The sequence below is a fragment of the Nannospalax galili genome, unplaced genomic scaffold, assembly GCF_000622305.1.
Source record: "Nannospalax galili isolate Female #2095 unplaced genomic scaffold, S.galili_v1.0 scaffold622, whole genome shotgun sequence".
NCBI classification, from domain to species: Eukaryota; Metazoa; Chordata; class Mammalia; order Rodentia; family Spalacidae; genus Nannospalax; species Nannospalax galili.
This window is the reverse complement of record NW_008348570.1, coordinates 451,013-472,541: the sequence shown is the minus strand read 5'-3', so window position 1 is coordinate 472,541 and position 21,529 is coordinate 451,013. Positions and strand designations below refer to the sequence as shown.

General features: G+C 41.4%; 1 protein-coding gene across 6 annotated transcripts in view; it reads left to right on the top strand.

Annotated features, from left to right (window-relative positions):
* The window catches only part of Map4k3 (mitogen-activated protein kinase kinase kinase kinase 3), a 199,541-nt gene that overhangs the window by 130,212 nt on the left and 47,800 nt on the right, over window positions 1-21,529 (top strand). For 3 of the 6 annotated variants that reach the window (XR_003851487.1, XM_008845504.3, XM_029569570.1), the window contains exons 13-15: window positions 11,736-11,814; window positions 15,436-15,494; window positions 16,665-16,727. Coding sequence is in view for 5 of the 6 variants with exons in the window: in XM_008845504.3 (XP_008843726.1) it covers window positions 11,736-11,814; window positions 15,436-15,494; window positions 16,665-16,727 (201 nt within the window). In the remaining variant the exon portion in view is untranslated. The remainder of the gene's footprint in view (window positions 1-11,735; window positions 11,815-15,435; window positions 15,495-16,664; window positions 16,728-21,529) is intronic. The other 3 variants (XM_029569571.1, XM_008845506.3, XM_008845505.2) reach the window with 1 other exon arrangement.

Below are 21,529 nucleotides of genomic sequence, written 5' to 3'. Positions count from 1 at the left end.
GGATATGTTATTTTGGTTTTTCATGTTATTATTTTTTCTCTGTGATTTTGACATGTGAATTTCTTTTGTAGTTTCTGACTCTTGTGTGATACTCGGGCCTTCATCTTTAGTTCTGCTTCTTTTTTTGAACTTTATGTGTCTTTGTGGTTTACTTTTTGGGTATGAAGAGTTGGTTCGTCTAAGCTTCTCGTTCTCTCTTTTGATTTTATATTGTTGTGGGCGGATTGATTTTGTCTTCAGGACTTCTGCGGTGGCCCAATTCCAATGTGGGTCAGAAGTTTTCAGACTTTCTCCTTAGGTCTGGAATCTTCTAAGAATGACTTTGGCCTTGGGAACTTGTGTGTTGGACCGACCTGAGAACCCTTGCAGTGGCCGCACCACGCAGGGATGCAAAGGCAAATGGGGTGGGAAGAAGCTCCAAGATTTCCCAGAGAGTGGATTGAGTAGCTGGGTTGTACTGGATGCAAAGGATCAGGGAGAGGAAAGGTAAGCCTTGGAGCCCCAGAAAGAGGCTGTCAGCCCCAGCAAGAGGCTGGCAGGTGTTGCAGGACCAGGGAAGTAGAGGGAGGTGAGGGTGGGGCCAGGTCCAGAAGCGGTGCCCCTGGGGCCCAAAAAAGGCACTGAGTTGGTCTGGGTGAGAAGGGTCAGGAAGCAGTATTGGTTCCCCCAGTGTCTGGGGCCCCAAGTCTAGGTCTGGCGTAGGTCCCAAACTGGGAGTAGCGAACAACGCGGGAGATGGAAGGGTGAATGTGGCTTGGGGAGTCTAGGTGCAGAGGGCTTCGCTATAGACTTACCCCAAGGGGCCTGAGGATAGGCATGCAGGCTGGGAGAGTTAGCCAGTGGTGCAGGTCCAGGGACCCAGAGAGAGGTGAGGGCGGGGCATGTGGCTTGGGGAGTCCAGGCACAGAGAGCTGCGCTATGCACTTACCGCAAGAGGCCTGAGGATAGGAGTGCAGGCTAGGAGAGTTAGCCAGTGGTGCAGTTCCCGGGTCGCAGAGAGAGGTGAGGGCGGGGCCAGGACCAGAAGCGGTGCTCCTGGGGCCCAAGAAAGGCACTCAGTTGGTCCCAAGAGGCCTGAGGATAGGAATGCAGGCTCCTATTTTTTTATTTTTATGTGTATGTTTTGTTTTGCCTGCATGTATGTAAGTACACCAGTGTTGTGTAATGCCTATGGAGGCCAGAAGAGGGCATCAGATCCCCTGGAACTGGAGTTACAGTTGTTAGCTACCCTGTGGGTGTGGGAGCAAACCCAGGTCCTCTGCAAGAGCAGCCAGTGCTCTTAACTGTTGAGCCATCTCTCCAGGCCCATCTCCTTTTGATTAGTGTGACACTTTCAGGAGCCTTGACTCCAGATGCTCTCCTTGTACTATAGGTGTTAAGAAGAAGGATGGTCTGAAGTTTCTTGGACACAAACTCCTGACCTTGACAGTAATGAGTATGTAGTACAGCCACAAATCCAAAAGAATCCCTTGGGGGCTGTCAAGAGAAAGGGAGGGGTTAGGTTAGCCCATACCTAGTGTCTCTGAGTTCAATTTCATAGATATGGCTCAGGGTCAGTGTCATTTCCTGATAACCACTGTACCCTTTTCCTAGGGAGCAGTTAAGGAACCTCTGCCTGGTGCAAGTACTGCCTTCTGGGGCAGTGAAATTTGCTTCCCATTTGACCAGTCATCTTTTTCCTATAATGGATGTCTTTAGGACCCAGTTTGTGGGGTTCGTATTCACCCCATGTGGAGGGCTTGAGTCTCTGACTGGGTCCCATTCTCACACCTGGCCATTGGTCTCCCATCATGGTCCATACCATCCTCCACCCACCTCCCCCCCTCCCACTCCCCAGCTAACAGGAGCTCCCATTCAGAGTGTGGACTACTTCTTTTGCCATTTCTATGAATAGCTTTTTCACAGAGGCAGTAACTTGGTATAATTCTTCATAAAAGAAGTGGAACACCGGGCATGTTTGGGCTTGTCTCGTCTGTTTAACCTTTTGATAAACAGGGAAACTCCCAGGTCATCACTGCTACCATCAATACCCATGACAATCAGATGGAAAGGTAAAAGAGTGCTAACAGGAAAGGTAAAAGAGTGCTAACAGAAGTTTCTCGTCATAGTTCCAGTCAGCTGGGACTGTGGCAGTCAGGCCCACAGCAAAAACTAGGGAAACCATAATAAAAAGGCCTAAGGACAAGGGGTGGGAGCAATACATTGGGAGATTATCAAAGCACTCTATTTCTTTGGTTGGTTGAATCCTCAAGCTTCAGCCTCGTGCAGATTGACCAGCTCCAGAGGCAGTCACTGCAGGGCAGCAGGCTTGGAAGGTGACCTCAAGAAGGTCCTCAGGATCTCTAGTCACTGTCCTTCTGGCTGGATGCTCAGGTGGGGCTGCAGCTTTCACTCAGGAAAGATGAATCCAGGCATCTGTTCCAGGCACCTGTTCCTTTAAAGCTGTAGGAGTGGTTAGGAGCACAGGATAGGGTCCCTTCAGTGTAGGTTTGAAGGATGCCTTATGCCAATCCTTTATCCATATCAGGTCTCCTGGTTTGTAGGGATATACTAGGTTAGTTATGGACAGGGGAAACTTCTCTAGCATCCACTGATGTAACTCGATTTTAGCAGCTAGGAGCTGTAGTTGAGCATAGATCTCAAGTGTCCCATCTCCCTCCAGTGTCCAGGGACTCGGAGGGGAGGATGTCTACTGAATAGGATTTCATAGATGAGAGCTTAATTCCTGCCCTGGGTGAACATTTCACCCATAAGAGAGCCATAGGCAGTACTGAAGTCCAGGGCAGTTAGGTCTCTTGGCAAAATTTGCCTGGGACCTGTTTTAGTGTCCAGTTCACATAATTTATAGGGCCTTTGCCAGTCTTTGCATGATTTCAGCAATGAAGGCAGGCCTGTTATCCTACCCAGTTGAGGTGGGCATTCCAAACTGGGGCAAAATCTCAGTCAGCAAAATTCTTGTTACCTCTATCTTTTTCAGTTCTTGTAAGATATGCCTCTACCCAGAGAGAATAAGTATACACAATGTATAGCAGGTATTTATATCCCTTATTAAATGGCAGTTCAGTAAAGTCTATCTCTAGATCTTCCAATGGGCTCTGTCCAGTTCTCTGTATTCCCAGCCATTGGGATGGCCCCTGCGTGGCATTGTTGCAGGCATAAGTTTGGCATCTCTGAATTAAATTCCCACAGAGCATAGAGAGTCTGGCCATATAGTAATATTGGTCCATAAGAGTCTCTAGGGCTGTTTTTCCCATGTGGGTGTCTTTATGGAGTTAGTAGACCAGAGGATAAGCTAGATGATCTGGGACAAGGAAGTCCATCAGAGGAGCCACTATCTCTCTGCGTTCTTAGTTCCTTTGTCTTGTTCTGCCTAAGCCTCCTCTTCTCAAGTATAGTTTGGGTATTTGGGAAAGGCTAAAACCATTTAATTCTCTTCCGGGAGTAGCCTAGGGGGTAGGGTAGGTGTTGGCTCCCACTTGGCCCGAACTCCACTGCTACCGGGAGACCGTTGCGCACGGGTCCCCATCACAGAAGGGTCCCCATCGCAGAAGGGTCCCCATCGCGGAAGGGCGGGGTGAGGAGAGAGACAGATGGGGTGAGAGGGGCCTCGGGCAGCAACGAGTACAGCAGGAAGAAAACACCCGGGAGGCTGTGTCAGTGGACAGCTCATTTATTATGGCAGAAGCAGAGGTTTATATAGGAAAGTTTTGCAGGCAAAGAGGTAGGGTTGGTTTTCTAATGGGCAGGCAGGTAGGGGGAGGGAGGGGGCTTCTAAGGCTATGTGGCCTTTGTCCTGTCCTCCGGTTACATGATCTACAAGGGACCCAGTTAGGATTAAAGGATTAGAGACTTAATAGTTTTTCTTGGGGGTTGTTGGGTAAGAGACAGTGTATTTAGAATGGAACGGGCCAGTTTCCTGCTGTCCTCACTAGGTCGTCTCTGGCCTGGCTGTGCTCTACATTCCAGGCACTCCTGACTTATCCCAACATCTCCCCCTTTGTCTTTTATAAGGGATGAGTGTCATCAAAATCAGAGAAAGTACTAGGGGTAGTTTGGTACTTGACCAGGACTTGGTTGGTGGCGATTTTAATGATGTCCTGTATGTGACTTTTGAAAAATTGAATTAGACAGGGTGTCAGAAGAAGCAGGGTACATAAGCCTAGTAAGGGACCCAAGGAGGGGGTTGGAAAGAAAAATCCTCAGGGTAGATGAGCTTGTAAACTTGACAGTTGCCTTGAGGAGGTGAATAGTGGGAAGAAGGAAAGAAAATTATGGAAGCCATTTAGGTTTAGAGCCTGCATGGAGGTCACACATGTGGCTGATTCACAGCCATATGGCTGGGAGAAGGAAGCTTTAGAAAAGTGAAGAAATACAGGATGCTAGGAGCAGCCCAAAGCCTTAACGAAAGCATGTTTAGTAAGAAAGACATGAAGAAAAGGAGAAATTACGCTTTCCTGAAGAGTTTAGGAAAGTGGACAGACTTACAGAGGCCTACATGGCTGTGGCTGGTCTGGAAGTTTTGCGGGGATCTGAGCTAGTTCCAGACAGGAAATATTCACTACCTTATTAACACATCAGGTATTTCGCCCATCTGTTTAGCATAACTTAAGGTGAACCTGCCTTCCTGGGAGCGGTTCTGTTACCTGGTAATTGACCAGTGAGACTGGAAAGGTAGGTCCTCCGACAGATAGACTAAACATTTTTTGGACCAGTTTAATTTATGGGGCTTATTGAAATTTTAACATTCCCCCCCCCCTCTGAAGAGGTAACCCTAAAATATTTTAGGGATAAGAGCTCCCAAATACTTTTAACATTTTTGGCCTTTGGGACAGAGTACATTGTTAAAAGGCCCATAGACATTTTGACTTTTAGTCACGAAAAACTGCCTACTTTTCTTTGGGATCTTTTTACCCTAACTGCCTAGTCAATTCCTACCTCCTATACTTATCACGCCATCCTCTGAAGTGGTTACCCAAATTGCCGACAGGGAATAGGGACGCAGACCACTCTGGCTTCTTCCATGTTGAACAGAGACGCAGGGTGAGGCAATTGGGGTACCCTCTTCAGTGATTCTATCTAAAAGACTCCCAAATTGCATAGGGAGAAAAAAAGGTCCTTGACTGGTATCTAGGAGATGTGAAGGAAAAAGGCAAGAGTAGTTAGTATTACAGTTTCTAGGCAGGGAACTAGAAAAAGTCAGAACAGGGCAAATTTCAAATGTCTAAATTAAAGTCCACTGGAATTTCTTGATGAGGGCTTTTTCTTTTTCTTTTTTTTTTTTTTTTTGCCTATTAAGGCTGGACTGATGATTGATGAACTCAGGATTTGTTGTCAGGCACTTTCATAACTGTTGAAGTGCCTAGAGTCAGTTTCCTTTTAAATGGCCTCTAGATAGGGAGAGAAAACAAATTTCGCCATCATTTTAGAACAATAGTGGGTTGTCTTCCTCAGCTGCAGGTGGGCATTACAGTATTGGAGACCAAGAATTGAAGTCTTACAGCTGAGTAGCCTTGTCTTACTAGGAACAAAATTATCAATGAGAAATAATTGTCTAAATAACATCTTATAAGAACTTAAGTCTAATGTTTGGGATGTGTAATCCCTTGAACTCTTAAAGAAATATACTGATAACTTTAATCTTTGGGTATACTTTTCTTTTGGGTGTTTAAGACCATACAGTTGGCCCAAATAAACCAATTTATTTTTACTTTTAAGGTCATTTGAGGATCTGTTCCTCGAGGATCACATGGGCTTTGGGGGGAGCCCCTGGCTCCTCAGGCTTTTCTTTTACCAGTTCCATCTATGTGAAGATAAGTCAAGAGATCCTGCTTGACCCGGGTTCTGCTTGGAAGCATGGAAGAAATGTTTCCTCTATGTTGACCCTCCTCTTTGTAGACTGGACACTGGTTCAAGTCCACCTTGTGGTGTCTCCATGGCCTCCCTGAACAAGAGGACAGGTGACTCACCACAGTTACAGGACATTTTGAGATATGCTTCATAGTCCCCTGCAACTTAGTCAACCTTGGAGGGCAAGGAACAAAAAATTGTCCCTTTAAGTCCCTCTGACCAGATTAGTATAGGCTTCAAAGTCTGGCTATTAAACACCCAAGAAGGTTAGTTATACCAATCTGGTGCTTTTAATTACCATGTGCCATGTAGTTAAAGCTTGGGCAAAAACCAAACATTTTTAAATAAACCTTGATGAGACATCCTAAAACTAGTTGACTAAACTATGACCTTAGAAAATTTAAGATTATTGATATATTATCTTTGTCTCATCCTTGATAGATCATTAATAAACCTACATAGACTGTCATCATTGGTTAGGCTTTTTTATTTTCATCTTTTACATATAAAACCTTTTTAATAAAAGATCCCATTTTTATGTCTTTTTAACATCATTTATTTATTTATTTAACCATGAGACATAATAACATTAACAAATTTTATCTGTTGTGAGAATTTTTTTTCTGGACATATGTCTTAGTTTGTTCTTCATTGCTGTGACAAAATACTCTGACCAATACCAACTTGGGGAGGAAAGGGTTTATTAAGATTACATCTCCCAGGTCACAGTTCATCAGGGAGCCCAAGGTAGGAACTCAGGGCAGGAACCTGGAGGCAAGAGCTGGAGCACAGGCCATAGAGGAACACTGCTTACTGGCTTGCTCCTCTGGCCCCTGCTCATCCTGCTTTCTGATGCAACACAGGCCCACCTGCCCAGGGGTGGCACCACCCACAGTGGGCTGGGCCCTTCCACATCACTCATCAAGAAGATGCCCCTCAGACATGGCCACAGGCCAGTCCAATAGAGGAAATTCCCCAATTGAGGCTCCCTCAACCCAGGTGTGTCAAGTTGACACTAAAGCTATCCAGCACACTGATCTAACTGTCTGCTCCCCCTCGGCCAAACTCCACTGCTACTGGGAGACAATGCACACCAGTCCCCACTGTGGAAGGTCAGGCGAGGAGAGAGACCAGTGGGGTGAGAGGGTCCTCAGGCAGCGGGAAGAAAACACCCGAGAGGCTGTGTCAGTGGACAGCTCATTTATTATGGCGGAAGCAGAGGTTTATATAGGATGTTTTGCAGGCAAAGAGGTGGGGTTGGTTTTCTGACAGGCAGGCAGGAGCGGGAGGGAGGGGGCTTCTAAGACTACATGGCCTTTGTCCTGTCCTCCAGTCACATGATCTACAAGGGACCCAGTTAGGATTAAAGGATTAGAGACTTAATAGTTTTGCTTGGGAGTTGTTGGGTAAGAGACAGTGTATCTAGAATGGAGCAGGACAGTTTCCTGCCATCCTTACTAGGAGGTCTCCAGCTTAGCTATGCTCTACATTCCAGGCACTCCTGACTTATCCCAACAGGTAGGGAGTGGGATCATGGCTACGTCTGCTCATTTTGCCCCCATCTCTGCTCTTCAGTTTCCTTTAGTGATGGGGTCTTCTCTGTTCTGATGTCTACTACAGTGGATGATGACGACAACTGCTGGATCCCAGACCACTTCTAGAAGGTGTATGTTTTCTATTTGATTTTTTACTGCATTTCCTCCTGCAGTAAGAAGTCTCCTGAAGCAGGCACTGTGCATTTTCTGCCTGCTGGGCTGACCATCCCATCAGGAGGGCCCCTGACTCTATTACTTGAGGCTCCACCACTACATATCCTGCCAGACACTCTCCATCTAGCAGAAAACTGCTGCCATCAGTGTAGAGAGGGTCCAGTTAGAGGATATGGGATGGACAGTGAGGTCTGGGTGACTTGAGTCATTTCATCTGTTGTTTCTGTTTCTGGAGGTCTCAGTTCAGCAGGGAGAAAGGTGGCTGGGTTCAGGGTTCTGTTGGTCTTCAGGCAAAGTCAAGGGTTCTTGCAAAGGAGATTCTGGTACTGGCTTATACATGGGTTGGTGAACCAGTGATGCCCTCTGTGGTCCATCAAGGCATGTGGGACTTTGAGATTTAAAGCTTGCTCCATGATGTTTGTCAGTTTCCTTGGCTAGGTGGGCTGTGGCCACCAAGGCTCTTAAGCATACGACAGAGCAGCTGTCCCATTGCCACCATGTCTACTTGCTTGGATAGGTAGGCTACACTGACAGGGTCCTATGCTTTGGGTTAGGACCTTCAGAGCCATTCCATTCTTATGGACAAGCAGAAGAAAGCACCCTTCAAATCCAGGCATGTGAACCTTGGAAACCTTAGCAGATATGAGGCCTAGGAATGTTGTATGGGTTGAGGAACATCAGATGGATGGTGGCTTTGGCCTAGTTGATGGCACTTATCCAGTACCAGGAGACTATATATAGAAATTGACCAGGGTTCCCTGGTTCCCCAGTTATTACCTGATATACTGCCTTAATCATAGCCATGTTCAAAGTTCGTCTGGGGACCCACTCACCCCCAAAAGTTGGGCAGTCTATTTTACAGAGGAGTCCTTAGTTTTCCTCGTGTCATCTTAGTGCCATAATCTCCTGAATATCCCTTCATGAAATTTTTGATACAGTCTCAGACAGTGGGTTTTGAGTAGGATCCTTCCTATGATGTCCCTGCTTGCTGTTCCAGTGTCTCAGACTGATGACATGGGTCACAGTTTGCAGTCTTGGTCTCAAAGAAAGCAATCAGATGGTGCCTTCCAAGTATCCACAGACTGCACACCCTGTCTCAGCCGAATGTTGCTGTGACAGTGGCTCAAGGGGCCAGCCTTATTTGGGGTACATTAGGGGTTCCTGGCCAATGCACCAATTGTTTCCAGGAAACTGAGGCACAGGACACACCATGCACAGAGAAGACACTGGAGACAAAAGTGGAGAAATGAAAAAAGATTTATTTGTACCAGCAGACTAGAGTTGTCTCTGAAAAAGATGGAGCTCTATCCCAGTTTCTTTACAGATTTTATACTCATTGGTGGGCAGGTTTACATTTAGCCTACATGACCAGAGACTGCAGACCACTGGGTGTCTGATGACCACAGTCAAGAGGGTTTTTTTTTTTTTTTTTTCAGCAAGCGTATTTACAGAAGCAGAAACAAAGGTTAAGAAACATCTGCAACTGGTCAAATGAAATATATGTGTAACCAGTTATGCCTCAAGCTAAGGTTGCAAAGGTTGGGGTGCCTGTTTTTTGAGATAAAGTTTATCATGAGTAGGACCCACCAGTCCTGACTTTTCCCATATCATCTCCAGGATGCTAGGCAAGCATTCTACCACTGAGCAATATACCAGCCCTCTTTTTTATTTTGATACAGGGTTTCACTAAGTAGCCTGTGCTGGCCTTGAACTAGCTTTGTAACCCAAGCAGGCCTTGAGCTTGCAATCCTCCTACTTAAGCATCCTGAATACCAGGGATTACACACCTATGCCATTAGGCCTGGCTTGGATCCTGTTCTTAACTTTATTGAATCTAAAAATCTGAGCTCAATATTGATGAATTATATTCTCTAGAAAGATGTCTCCTTCAACACAAAGAGTTTCAAGGGTAGTGTTTCATATATAGGAAATGCTATAATCACATAAAATAGATGCCTGGGTCTGCTTTTAAGTGAGACCTCAGAGTGTGTGGGATAGAGATAGAGCTGCTAGAGGTTTTCAAATGGGAACTCTTTTTATTTCTTCTGAAGTTTGAAAGAATCTGTGAATTAACAGCAACAGATAAATCCGCCCCCGCAACACTTATTTCTCTAGTGTGCAGTCACTTAGAATGATTCTAATGAAATGAAAGGAAAGAAGTAGAGGATTGCTCCTCCAAGAAAAAAACATAAAAGGCAAAAAAATGTTTTGCTAAGAAAAAAGTCTGTTGGACTAGAGAGATGATTTGGTGGTTAAGAACACTGACTGCTCTTGTAGAAGACCTGGGTTCAATTCCCAACATCCACATGGCGGCTAACAACTGTCGTAATTCCAGTTCCAGGGGATCTGACACCTTTTTCTGACCTCCATGGGCATTGAATGACACAGGTACACATACACACATGTAGGCAATACACTTTCATACCTGTAAAATAAAAATAATAAATAAAATTTTAAAAAAAGAAGAAAAGACTATCATGAATGCCTTTGGCATTGTTTCATTGTATTTCTCTCAGGTCCATGGAAAGCAGAAGTTAAGGTAGATTTTCTTAGTTTTCCCTCTGCAACAGAGAAAGCTAGTTACAGCTTTTGAACAGCTATTGGATTAGGAAATTATTCAATTTTGAGTATTTATTTATATTCAATGCATTGAACATTATTGGGGACCTACTATGGACAAAATATATTACCTTATATATATTAGCTTATTGAGAATTATGTATTTCCATATATATATTACCTTATTGAGAATCTCTCAGTTTGAGGAGTGAGAAGGAAACAGGCAATTTCTGTTAAGTCAGAGACAGTGCTGCCAAGGAACTAATGTTAAAAGGAGTGTGACTGTTGGGTGTGGTGATGCATGCAGGAGGCAGAGGCAGGCAGATCTCTGTGAGTTCAAGGCCAGCCCAGTCTACATAGTGAGTTTCAGGCCAGCTGGGGCTACAGGGAGACCCTGTCTCAAAAAGACCAAAAAAAAAAAAAAAAAAAAAAAGTCCTTTAATAATTACCAAGAAGCCAGCAGTTGAGAGGGGCTATTGCCAGAAAGAACTGCCAACTCCAGGGAGAGGCAGAGCAGGATTACGCTTATTACCACAATTACATCATGCCAGGGGCAAAGTCAATAACCATGGTTCCATCAGATCACTATAGTTACACCAGACCAGGGGCAGGTCAGTTAACAAAGGAGTTTACAGTTCACAAAAAAGATTTTGATTAGAAAAAACAAGTTTCTCAGAATTGCCAAAGCAATGGACTGTCTGGAACTGTGGGTGTAGCTAGGAGAGAGAACATTTGGCCTGGCTACTTGTAAGTTTCCTAGTATTGTAGAAACAGTGTACTCCCTGAAATTGCAGATGGCATCCTTCTTGGAGGCCATTCTACCTGATGGCTGTAGTGGGGAAGGCTAGGCAGACAGGGTGAGCAGAAGTCAGCTAGAATAAAATGGAGTCATTTTATTTGGAGTCATTTGCCATTTCACTAATGTACATACAAATAAACAATATATTCTTAATTTTGAGTGTGCGTCACCTAGTAAAAAAATGATTTTATTTATTTATTTTATGTGTATGAGTGTTATGCCTGCCATGTGTATAAGTGCACCTGTGTCATGCAGTGCCCACGGAGGTCAGAAGAAGGCATTGTATCCCTTGGAGCCGCCATGTGGGTACTATGATTCAAACTTGAGTCTGCAAGAACAGCCAGTGCTCTTAACCACTGAGCCATCTCTCCAGCCTGGTAAAAAAGGATTTCTACCAGAAAAAATACAATTTTCTTTGAGTGGGCAACTTAAAATATTTTTACCTTCATAGTTTGAACTGATAATGTGACACTTTTTTATTGGAAATTTGCTACGGTTCTCATTTTTATAAAATGAAGTATTTCATATTTGCATAATTTTGTATATGATTTGGGCTGGAGAGATGGGTCAGCGGTTAAGAGCACTGGCTGCTCTTCCAGAGGACCCAGATTTGAATCCCAGCACCCACATAGCAGCTGACAACTGTCTGTAATTCCAGTTCCAGGAGATCAGGTGCCCTCTTCTGACCTCTGTGGACATTGCACAACATGGGTGCACTTACACACATGCAGGCAGTACGCTCATACATATAAAATTTTTTTAAAAACTATGAATTGATTATCACATGTCACTATTGTTAATTTAATTTTGTTTTTTTAAAGCCACTTGTTGCTGTACCACATAGAATTCATTCAACAAGTAGAAATGTGAGAGAAGAAAAAACCCGCTCAGAGATAAACTGTAAGTACATACTATGCACCATTCACAACTTAATGACCAAAAATAAGATTTTGTTAGAATTATTTTTATTTTCTTCCAAGTAACTTTGCTTACTAACCACTGTTAATAGTAAAATTTAATTAGTGCTACACAAATTTCATTTTCCTTACTCTTTTGGAATATTTGGTAACAAGAAAGGGAGTATATTTATGTTACTGCTTGGTTGGAAAAGTGGAATATCTGAAATAAGGAGGATAAAAGTAATCAAGCGTATGTTTATGTGAGTCACCTAGAGGGCTTGTTATACTACAGCTTATGACTCAGTGGACCTGGAGTGAAACAGCAGTTCTTCTAACAAGCTCCCAGGGTATGCAAGTGCCTGTGCTCCAAGGGCCACAGTATGTGAACTAAGCAGAGAGAGAGGGAGAGGGAGGGGGAGAGGGGGAGAGGGAGGGGGGAGAATATCTGCAAAACTGCTGGGCGTCTTCAAAAATGGATTTTCAGGCTTCATTTATCCACAGACCCTAATTCAGGAAGGGTCTTAGATTGGTCCCCTCTACCTCAGTCATGTATAAATTTGCTTATGTTGCTTTGAATTGCTGTTTACTAATTTATCTCAGTGATTTTCAACTTTGATGTGTGTCTTCAGTTTATTCTTCATTGCTGTGACAAAATACTCTGACCACTACCAACTTGGGGAGGAAAGGGTTTATTTAGCTTACATATCCCAGGTCACAGTTTATCCGGGAGCCCAAGGTAGGAACTCAGGGCAGGAACCTGGAGGCAGGAGCTGGAGTACAGGCCATGGAGGATCACTGCTTACTGGCTTGTTCCCTTGGCCCCTGCTCAGCCTGCTTTCTTATGCAACACAGGCCCACCTGCCCAGAGGTGGCACCACCCACAGTGGGCTGGGCCCTCCCACATCACTCATCAGGAAGATGCCCCTCAGACATGGCCACAGGCCAGTCCAATAGAAGCAATTCCCCAATTGAGGCTCCCTCAACCCAGGTGTGTCAAGTTGACACTAAACCTATCTAAGCACAATGTGCATATGTGTGTTGTATGAAACTAAGATACCAGTAGCCCAAATTTTCTGAGTTTCTTACATGCCCACTTTTTGAATAGGAGCAGGTAATAGACGTCTCTCTTGTCTTCTTCCCCTTTTGTCAAATATGAATATATCTTCCACATGTTGAAGGAGCAATGAGATTTTAAAGCTCTACCTTTTAGTATTATGGATTTGATATTGAGGCTTTCAAGTCTTATTCATTGTTTTAACAAGTATTTAATTTGGGATATATTTTAAGATTACATATGAGTTATGATATATATAGGTGAGTGCTGAGTACTGTTGTTAAGTATAAAGATAGGTTTTGGAGCAATGATTGATTTTAATAATATATTTCTTCTTTTTTTTTTGAGACAAGGTCTTACTTTGTAGGCCTGTCTGGCCTCAATCTCACTATGTAGACCAGGATGACCCTGATCTCACAGAGATCCTCCTGCCTCTACCTCTGAAATGATGGGATTAAAGACATATGCCACCTCACCTGGCATATTTCTTCTTCATGATAATGTTCTATGTTTCCAGCTCCTTGATGTTTCTCCATGTGACCAGTGTTTTCTCCTTTCTAAACTAAATGTTATTCAGGCAACAAGTGTAAAAACACTTGTTTGCAGAAAGGCTGTTACTGTTTTAATTTTAGGAACTCTCTCTACCTTCAGTCACGTGATAAAGGCTTGCTGAAGAAATCCTTCTGGGACTCTTCCTTGCCAGCATAGTAGGATTAGTTCTGATCCATAGTGACTGTTGAAGGGTCAGCAAGTGCTAATGCTGGAGCTGTCTCAGAGAAGCTCAGAAAGAGTTTCTTCTAGATATTAAAATGTAAACTTACAGAGGATAAGTTCAAGGAGATGGTAGAGAAAACAGATGCAACCTAACAGACAATTACAAATAGATAACGGCGTTTGGCATTATTGAGAGTACAAACAGTGTTGCATACTGGGATGATCAACAGTTATGTAAAGGTAGCCAAAAGACACTGTAGTATAAGTATGTTGTAGTGGGCACTCAGGGAGAACAAAAGACTGGTGTCACAGAAGGTGTGAAGAATGAGTCCTCCATGAGGACTTTGCTCCTCTTCTGGGAATGTCTTCCTCATCCACAGAATACAGGTACAGGGAGGGATTGCATTCTACTTTTTAATACTTAGTTATTTTGTAATCTTTGATGTGCAGTCATATGCAAACAGTGATAAAGGGCCCATGTTCAAAGTCTGCTTACTACTCCAGGCCATTAACAGCTACAAGAGTGTGTGCAGGAACACACTCTCAAACATAACTAGGTTATTCTAGGACTGTTTTTCACCAATTGAAAACTTACACCTTCTGTTGCTAAATATTCAGATCTTTTGGTGTTCTTTAGTTGATGCTAATAGCCACAATTTACATGCAAAAGTTAAAATCAAAATTTTTATGAAAATAATTATGCTATGAGACTAGTTCTTTCCCTCACTTGTGTTGGCAGTATCTGTTTTTCCCACTTTTCTGTTATTTTGTTGTTGTTGTTGTTTTGTTTTTTTTGAGACAGGGTCTTGCTTTGTAACCCAGGCTGGCCTTGAACACTCAGTGTAACCCATGGTAGAAATGATCCTCCTTTCTTAGCCTCATCACAAGTCTTTACACTGATGACATCTCAGTGGTCTTCAGGGCTTGACCCAGATCATGCAAACAGAAACAGAAGTAAAGATAATGAACCATAACAAACATTAGAGCATCAAAGAATGAGAGCACTGCAGGTTCGGTTCAGTTGACTCAAAATAGTTTATAACTTGATTTTTTTATTTATTGTTGTGTAGCAAATTACCACCCCAAGTTTAATAGGTTGAAACAGTGAGAATACATTATCTCACAAAGATGTTGTTGGTCAGAAATCTAGGACAGCTTGATGGAATGGTTCTGCCTCAGGACCTCTGGTGATTTAGCAATCAGGATATTACTTAGGGCTGTGGTCTTAGAAGGCTTGAGTGGGCTGGATGGTTGCTTCCATGCTTACTCACATGACTGTTAGCTAGAGGCTTCTCTTCCTTGTCCTGACTCCTCTCCTTAGGGCAGCTCACAAAGGAGTTCCTCCAAACCAGACGATCCAGTAGAGAGGCAGAGTACATTGAAAGTCAGCCATTAGTTTTCATATTTATTTTGTCATTCCCACCAACCCTGATCCAGTGTAAAAGACACAACCTTCTCAGTACTAGGATACAGGAGTCACTGGACCCATCTTGCAGGTGACTTCCACAAGTATGCTGCACCAACTGAATCTACCTTCCCAAACACCAAGGTCAACAGCACATGAACAAATTAGATCCTGTTTTTAACATTCTTAAAATTATGTGGTCATCATCTTTTTTGTTATAGAAAATGCCTAGGGGGCTAGGGATGTAGCTCAGTTGAAGAGAAATTACCTAGCATATATAAGTCCCTGAGTTCAATACAGCATTGCATGTATACATGAATTAATTAAAGTGTCTCATCACTTGATATTTACAGGAAGTTCCTGTGTTCAAAGCCAGCCTGGGCTAAATAATGAGACCCTGTCTAAACAAAACAGCAAACATCCTGGCATAACTTTCTTTTCTTTTTTAGTTGGCCAAGTAAAATTTGATCCACCCTTGAGAAAGGAGACAGAACCACATCATGAACTTGTAAGTAGCAAGTTTCGAAATTAAATGTTAACACTGAACATGATTGTTTAATTTGTCTATGAGTGAATGTCAGTACTGACTTTAAAAAAAAAAAACTAGCAATTAGTATTTTCAAAAGTATTTGGCAAAACAAAATGATGAGTAGTCTTAAGCACTAAATAAATAAATCTGTGTTGCTGAGATTTAATATTTTCAAATTTAAGAGAAACTAGTTTCACCATTCTCTGATTAAATGTTTTTAATGTTGGCCTGTTAATTATTCTTTTACATTTTTGTTTGGTTTTGCTGGGCTTTTTAGTATCCATCAGGGAAAGTGCCATGGTCTTTAAGCATCACATTAGAGTCCAGTGTGCTTAGAGTACTAAAACTGGGACCAGAAGGCATATGGAGTAGTTTGTCCTCTACATGAATAAGGCTTGCCAAGTGTATATATATTCTTAGATTGTTGTTTTTGTGTACTGCTTTCCAGGTATATAGTATTTTGGTACAGTCTTGGAGGCAAAGTGCTTTGCAAATCTTTGAGATGCTAATACATTATGGAAAAATTGAAATGAGATTATAAAAAATAATCCTAATGAAATTGCTTTACCAAGGCTGCAGATTACTAGTCTGATATTTTTTCCATTTCCATTTAATGAACAAGAAGAAAATAGGGTTAATAACTATTAAAGGCTGAAGTAGCAGAAGCTTTCTTCTGAAATTTAACCCACTTGACTAAAGGGCACAGAGGGAGCCATTAACCTGAGTCAAATGTACTAGTCCAGCATACTAGCCTGTAGGGGAATATGTTAAAGTCCTGAAAATGATCTTATTTTAACACTAACGCCTGCCGTTTATGTAGAGGCATGGGGTAGATTAAGAATTTTAAATAGTCATAATGTTTATGAATGCTAATTATGTTTTGTTAAGGCAGTTTGAGTTGATCTGTTGCTTTAAGTTGGCCACATGCTTCAATTCTATATTCATGAAACCTATCTTCATGACTGCTTCATGAAGCAGTTGTTGGAATGTTGCTGGCTCAGAAGCTGCTCACTATCATTTGATTTTTGCATTTGCCTTAATAAAATTATGTTAGCAGGACTTACCTCACTTGTGAAAGTTTCCCTGTGTAAATTCATGGCTTTCAGTCTAAGTGTAAATAACCTGGGTTTCTTGGTCTCTGCTAAACAGCCCGACAGTGATGGTTTTTTCGACAGTTCAGAAGAAATATACTACACTGCAAGATCTAATCTGGTATTTCTAATCTTCTGATTTACTTTGTCAGCATTGTTTTAATTTTTTAAGCTCAAATACTTTTTCCAGTTTCATTGTTTTATAAACTAAAGCTTATCATTTAGCAAGCTTCCATATATTTAAGAGTATAGCAGTTTTTCCCATAACTAGTAAAATAAATAAATCTACCCAAATACAAAATTGTAGTAGAAAACAAAATATTTTTTCCTCTTATGAGAAAACATATTTAAATATTTAAATTGGGATTTTTTTTTTTTTAGAAATCACATTTCCCTACAAAAAATCTTATTTCAGTGAACTAGAAACCATCTCTGTCTATATATACATTCATATATAAAAAACTATTAATGTTACATATATAAGATAGTATATGTTACATATAGTGTATATTAGTTTATTGCATATATTATATATTTATCCCTATAACAGTGAAGTCAGATAAAATTATGATTTTATAGCATTATGCCATGTCTGCTTTTCTCAGGAAAAAAACAAAATCTGAATTATAACTAGTAGTTTTTAAGACAATTTTTCTGTTTATATGGCTGACCAGAACCCCAAGTTGCCCCAATACTTATTCCCAAATTCTACTTTTCTACCTCTCAAATGGAATTTTCTTTCTCTTTCCTTCCCCTCCAACTTGATAGGAAATCTCAGTTTTGGTAGTTTAAGTAAGTCTTTATATAAATTATTAAATCTTTGCATTATGACATTTATAGAACATAAACTATTTGAGAAATAATTTCTTTTGGAGAGAAGGTCTTATCTTATTGGATAAAATAATATTTACACATATAAACTCTTAGCCATGCAACAAAATATATAATGGATTACCAAAATGTGGCCAACTGGCAACTGCTGACAGGGAAGCTAGCACGGTGGCTGCCATGGAGGGAGAGTGAGCTTGAGAAGCCGGCAGGGGCTACTGTGGCTTCTGAGAGGAAGCAGAACTGGTGCCAGCATTATACAGGAGCCATCGTGGACTCAAGGGAAGGGATAGGTGTTCCTGTGCATCATGGGAGTTAATGAAGGAATAGTCACTGGCACGGACCACAGTTTTAAGAGGTGTTCAATAAGCAGCTGAAATGAAGAAACTGTTATATGAGTACTAGAAATAGAGTTAGCTCAAAGAGATGGCTGTGTCATCAAAGAGGAAATGATAAGTCATAATGCTGCATGTGTTCCACAGTTGAATCTCATGAAAGGTAAAGGAAAGGAGAAGAATGGAACCAGGCATGGTGGCTCATGCCTATACTCTCAGCACTTGGGAGGCTAAGGCTGGAAGAGCACCATGAGTTTAAGGATATCCTGGACTACATTCTGAATTCCAAGACAGTCTAAACCTCAGAGTGAGACCCTGTTAAAAAAAAATAAAATAATAAAATAATAATAATAATAATAATAAGGAAAGAATGGAAAAACTGGTTGTCACATAGAGGCAGCGGTAGAGGCAGGGAAGAAGCCACGGGAAAGCTGGGAGATGCACAGATGTGCTGACTCCAAAGCAGGGGTATGTGTCACTTGGTCTCCTGAAGTGAGATGAGGATCCAGAATTAGCCATTAGAGGGGCAGGTAAGGTAGAATGTCTGAAGAAAAGAATGATTTCTGGATTAAATTTTTCTTCAGGTTAGACATGTAGACTAGAATGACACTTGGTGAAGGTTGCTGAGAAAATAAAAGATCACAGAATCAAAAGTTGAAGTCAACCCCAGTGTTTATTATTAATATCCTCTGTGCAGAAAGGGTAACAACAAAACCAGAAAATGCTGTGTGTTAGAAACATTGTGTTACTTGTAGAACCAGTCTCAAAACTTGAGGTACGGTATCCTGGTTCTTTCCCCTAGATGCACTGGGATCCTTGGCCCATCCCTGCCCTGTGATACAGGGGAGCAGTTTGAAGGGATCTGTGGTAGAGATAGAGAGCTTTAGGGACCATTAACATCTGGATAGCTGTAGAAGAGGGATGAATGAGACATTTGCTAGATTCTGCAGTTTATAAAGTCAGCTACAAAATCCCATTCCTAACAGTAACAGAAACTAACATTTATGTAGACAATTTTACATGCCAGGCATTATCCTAAGCACTAAATTTGGTATTTCTATTAACAACAGAAAGTATGTGCTTAACAGTGGTCCCATGATCACATCACATACTGATATCATTACCACCTTGACTTGTATATACTCTATAATGAACCCTGGAAGTTGCCTAAACACACATTTTTCATTATCACCCCAGTCATGAAGCCACACTAGGCTGTATTACCTTACTTTCCTTGTTTGACAAATGGAGCTTTCAAGGTGCAAAGTCAAGTGTAACAAAGTCAGGCCTTGACCTAAGCCATTCAGCCCTCAACCCCTATGCCCTATGCTATCTTGCCTCTATTCACCAGTATCATATTGCATTTTTGTTTCTGTTTAATACTGGGCTCTTCCCTCCTATCAACATGCACATTCAATAGTTTGCTTTTCACTGTAGTAAAAGATACATAACATAAAATTTCCCATTTTAATCTTTTAAAAGTATAGTCCAAAGCCGGGCATGGTGGTACACGCCTTTAATCCCAGCACTCGGGAGGCAGAGGCAGGCGAATCTCTGTGAGTTCAAGGCCAGCTGGTCTACATAGTAAGTTCCAGGACAGCTGGTGCTACAGGGAGACCCTGTCTCAAAAAGACCCCCAAAAAAAAAAAAAAAAGTATAGTCCAGTAGCATTAAGTGCATTCTCATCATACAACCATTACCTCTCCATCTCCAAAGCATTGTCATCTTCCCAAACTGAACTTCCATACCTAATAATATATTTCCAATCCTTCTCACCAGCCCCTAGTGACCGTCATTCTATTTTGTCTCCATGAATGTGGCTATTTTGGGGTAGTTATTCAAACATAACATCACGTGTGATTTGAAATACAATCTTTTAATCTAAGGATATTATTTTATAGGGCAGATAAGCTCATTTTTAAACTATAGACAAAAGTTTTACTACTCAATTATTGCTTCTAGTAAGTTTTAGTAATGCAAGCAGTTTTCAAAATTAAAATTTAAAGACCTGAAACTTAAGCTCCATAAGTGGAGTCATTCTGCTTGTCCTCTTCTGACTGGCTCCCACCACTTAACATGTCACAGCATTTTCAGGGTTCCTTCACTTTGTATCATGTGTCATAACATTCTGTTTCATACTGAAAACTGGTCTATTTTCTGTAAATACCATGTGTTATTTATTCATTCATCTATTAATAGGCACTTAGGTTGCTGTTACCTTTTGGCTGCTATGGATATTATGGCTAGGCCCACAGGCCCACAAATGTATGTTTGAATTTCTGCTTTTATGTATGCAGAAATGGAACTGCTGAGTTTTATGTTGTTCTGTATTTATTTTTTTAGAAGCTGCCATATACTTTCCATGGCAGCTACACCATTTTACATCTACCCCAATGTACAAGGCTCCAATTTCCTCACACCTTCATCAGTTACTTTCTTTCTCATTTTTTCTTTTGTTTCAGTTGTGATAATAACCTAATAATGAGTATGAAGTAGCCACAGTTACTTCAGCTCTTAAAGATGACTGTTGCAGGGGTGGTGGTGCACACCTATAATCCCAGCACCTGGGAGGCAGAGGCAGAGAATTCCTCAGGAGTTTTACCCATGGCAACATAGAGTGTCAAGGCCAGCCTGGAATATATGAGAGCTTGTCTTATAAAATAAAAGGCTTGGGACTGGAGAGATGACTCTGTGATTAAGAAGACTGTTCTTGCAGAGGACCCAGGTTCAAATCCCAGCAACCACATGGCAACTAACAACCATCCATAACTCCAGTTCTAAGGGATCTGATGCCTTCTTCTGACATCGAGCATTAGGCTCGGGTACATGGGTACACTAGCATGCAGGCAATACACTCATACACACAAAATAAAAATATTAAATTAAATATTTAAAATATAAAAGGTATGGGCTAGAGAGATGACTCGGTGGTTAAGAGCACTGACTGCTCTTGTAGGGGACCTGGATTCTTTGGCTCCCAGCAATCACATGGCAGCTAACAACTGTCTGTAACTCCATTTCCAGGGGAATCCAACACCCTTTTCAGACCTTCATAGCCATTGCACGGCATGGGTTCACTTACATACATTGCAGGCAAAATATTCATATCCATAAAATTAAAATAAATCAGTCAAAAAATTAAAAATAAAAAGCTTGTTGCTAGCTACCATATACCTGATGAACCCAAAATATCTGGCTCTCAGCTCAGGCAGTTGACACCAGAATGACAGCACTGAATGTTTTGGGACCCAAAAGATACATTTATTCCCTTATCTTGCTGCCTAAATGTTGTAGGTTGTCAGTGATTTCTGATTGTTTTAAGTGCTGAGAGTATTCATTTTATGATTTTTAAAAATAAGGTTTTAGTATTATACCCTTAATATTTGTAGCTACCCAAAAGTAATTTTGAAAGAATCAGATAATCAGAACTTTATGAAACAGAAGAAAGATGGGACTTAACTTTTAGGTCTTTAAATTTTAAGTCTGAATTTAAAAAATTGCCTGCATTACTAAAACTCACTAAAAGCAATAATTGAATAGTAAAACTTTTGTCTATAGTCATAAAAATGAACTTATCTGCTCTATAAAACAATATCTTTAGATTAAAAGATTGTATTTCAAATCACACCAGATGTTATAATATGCCTAATTTTACTATTTTTTGAAAGTACACTGAAAGTTAGTAACACATAAAATATTTTGGTTTTCGGGGTCTTTTTGCTTCGGAGTTTTTTTTGGGGGTTGTTTTGTTTGCTTTTGT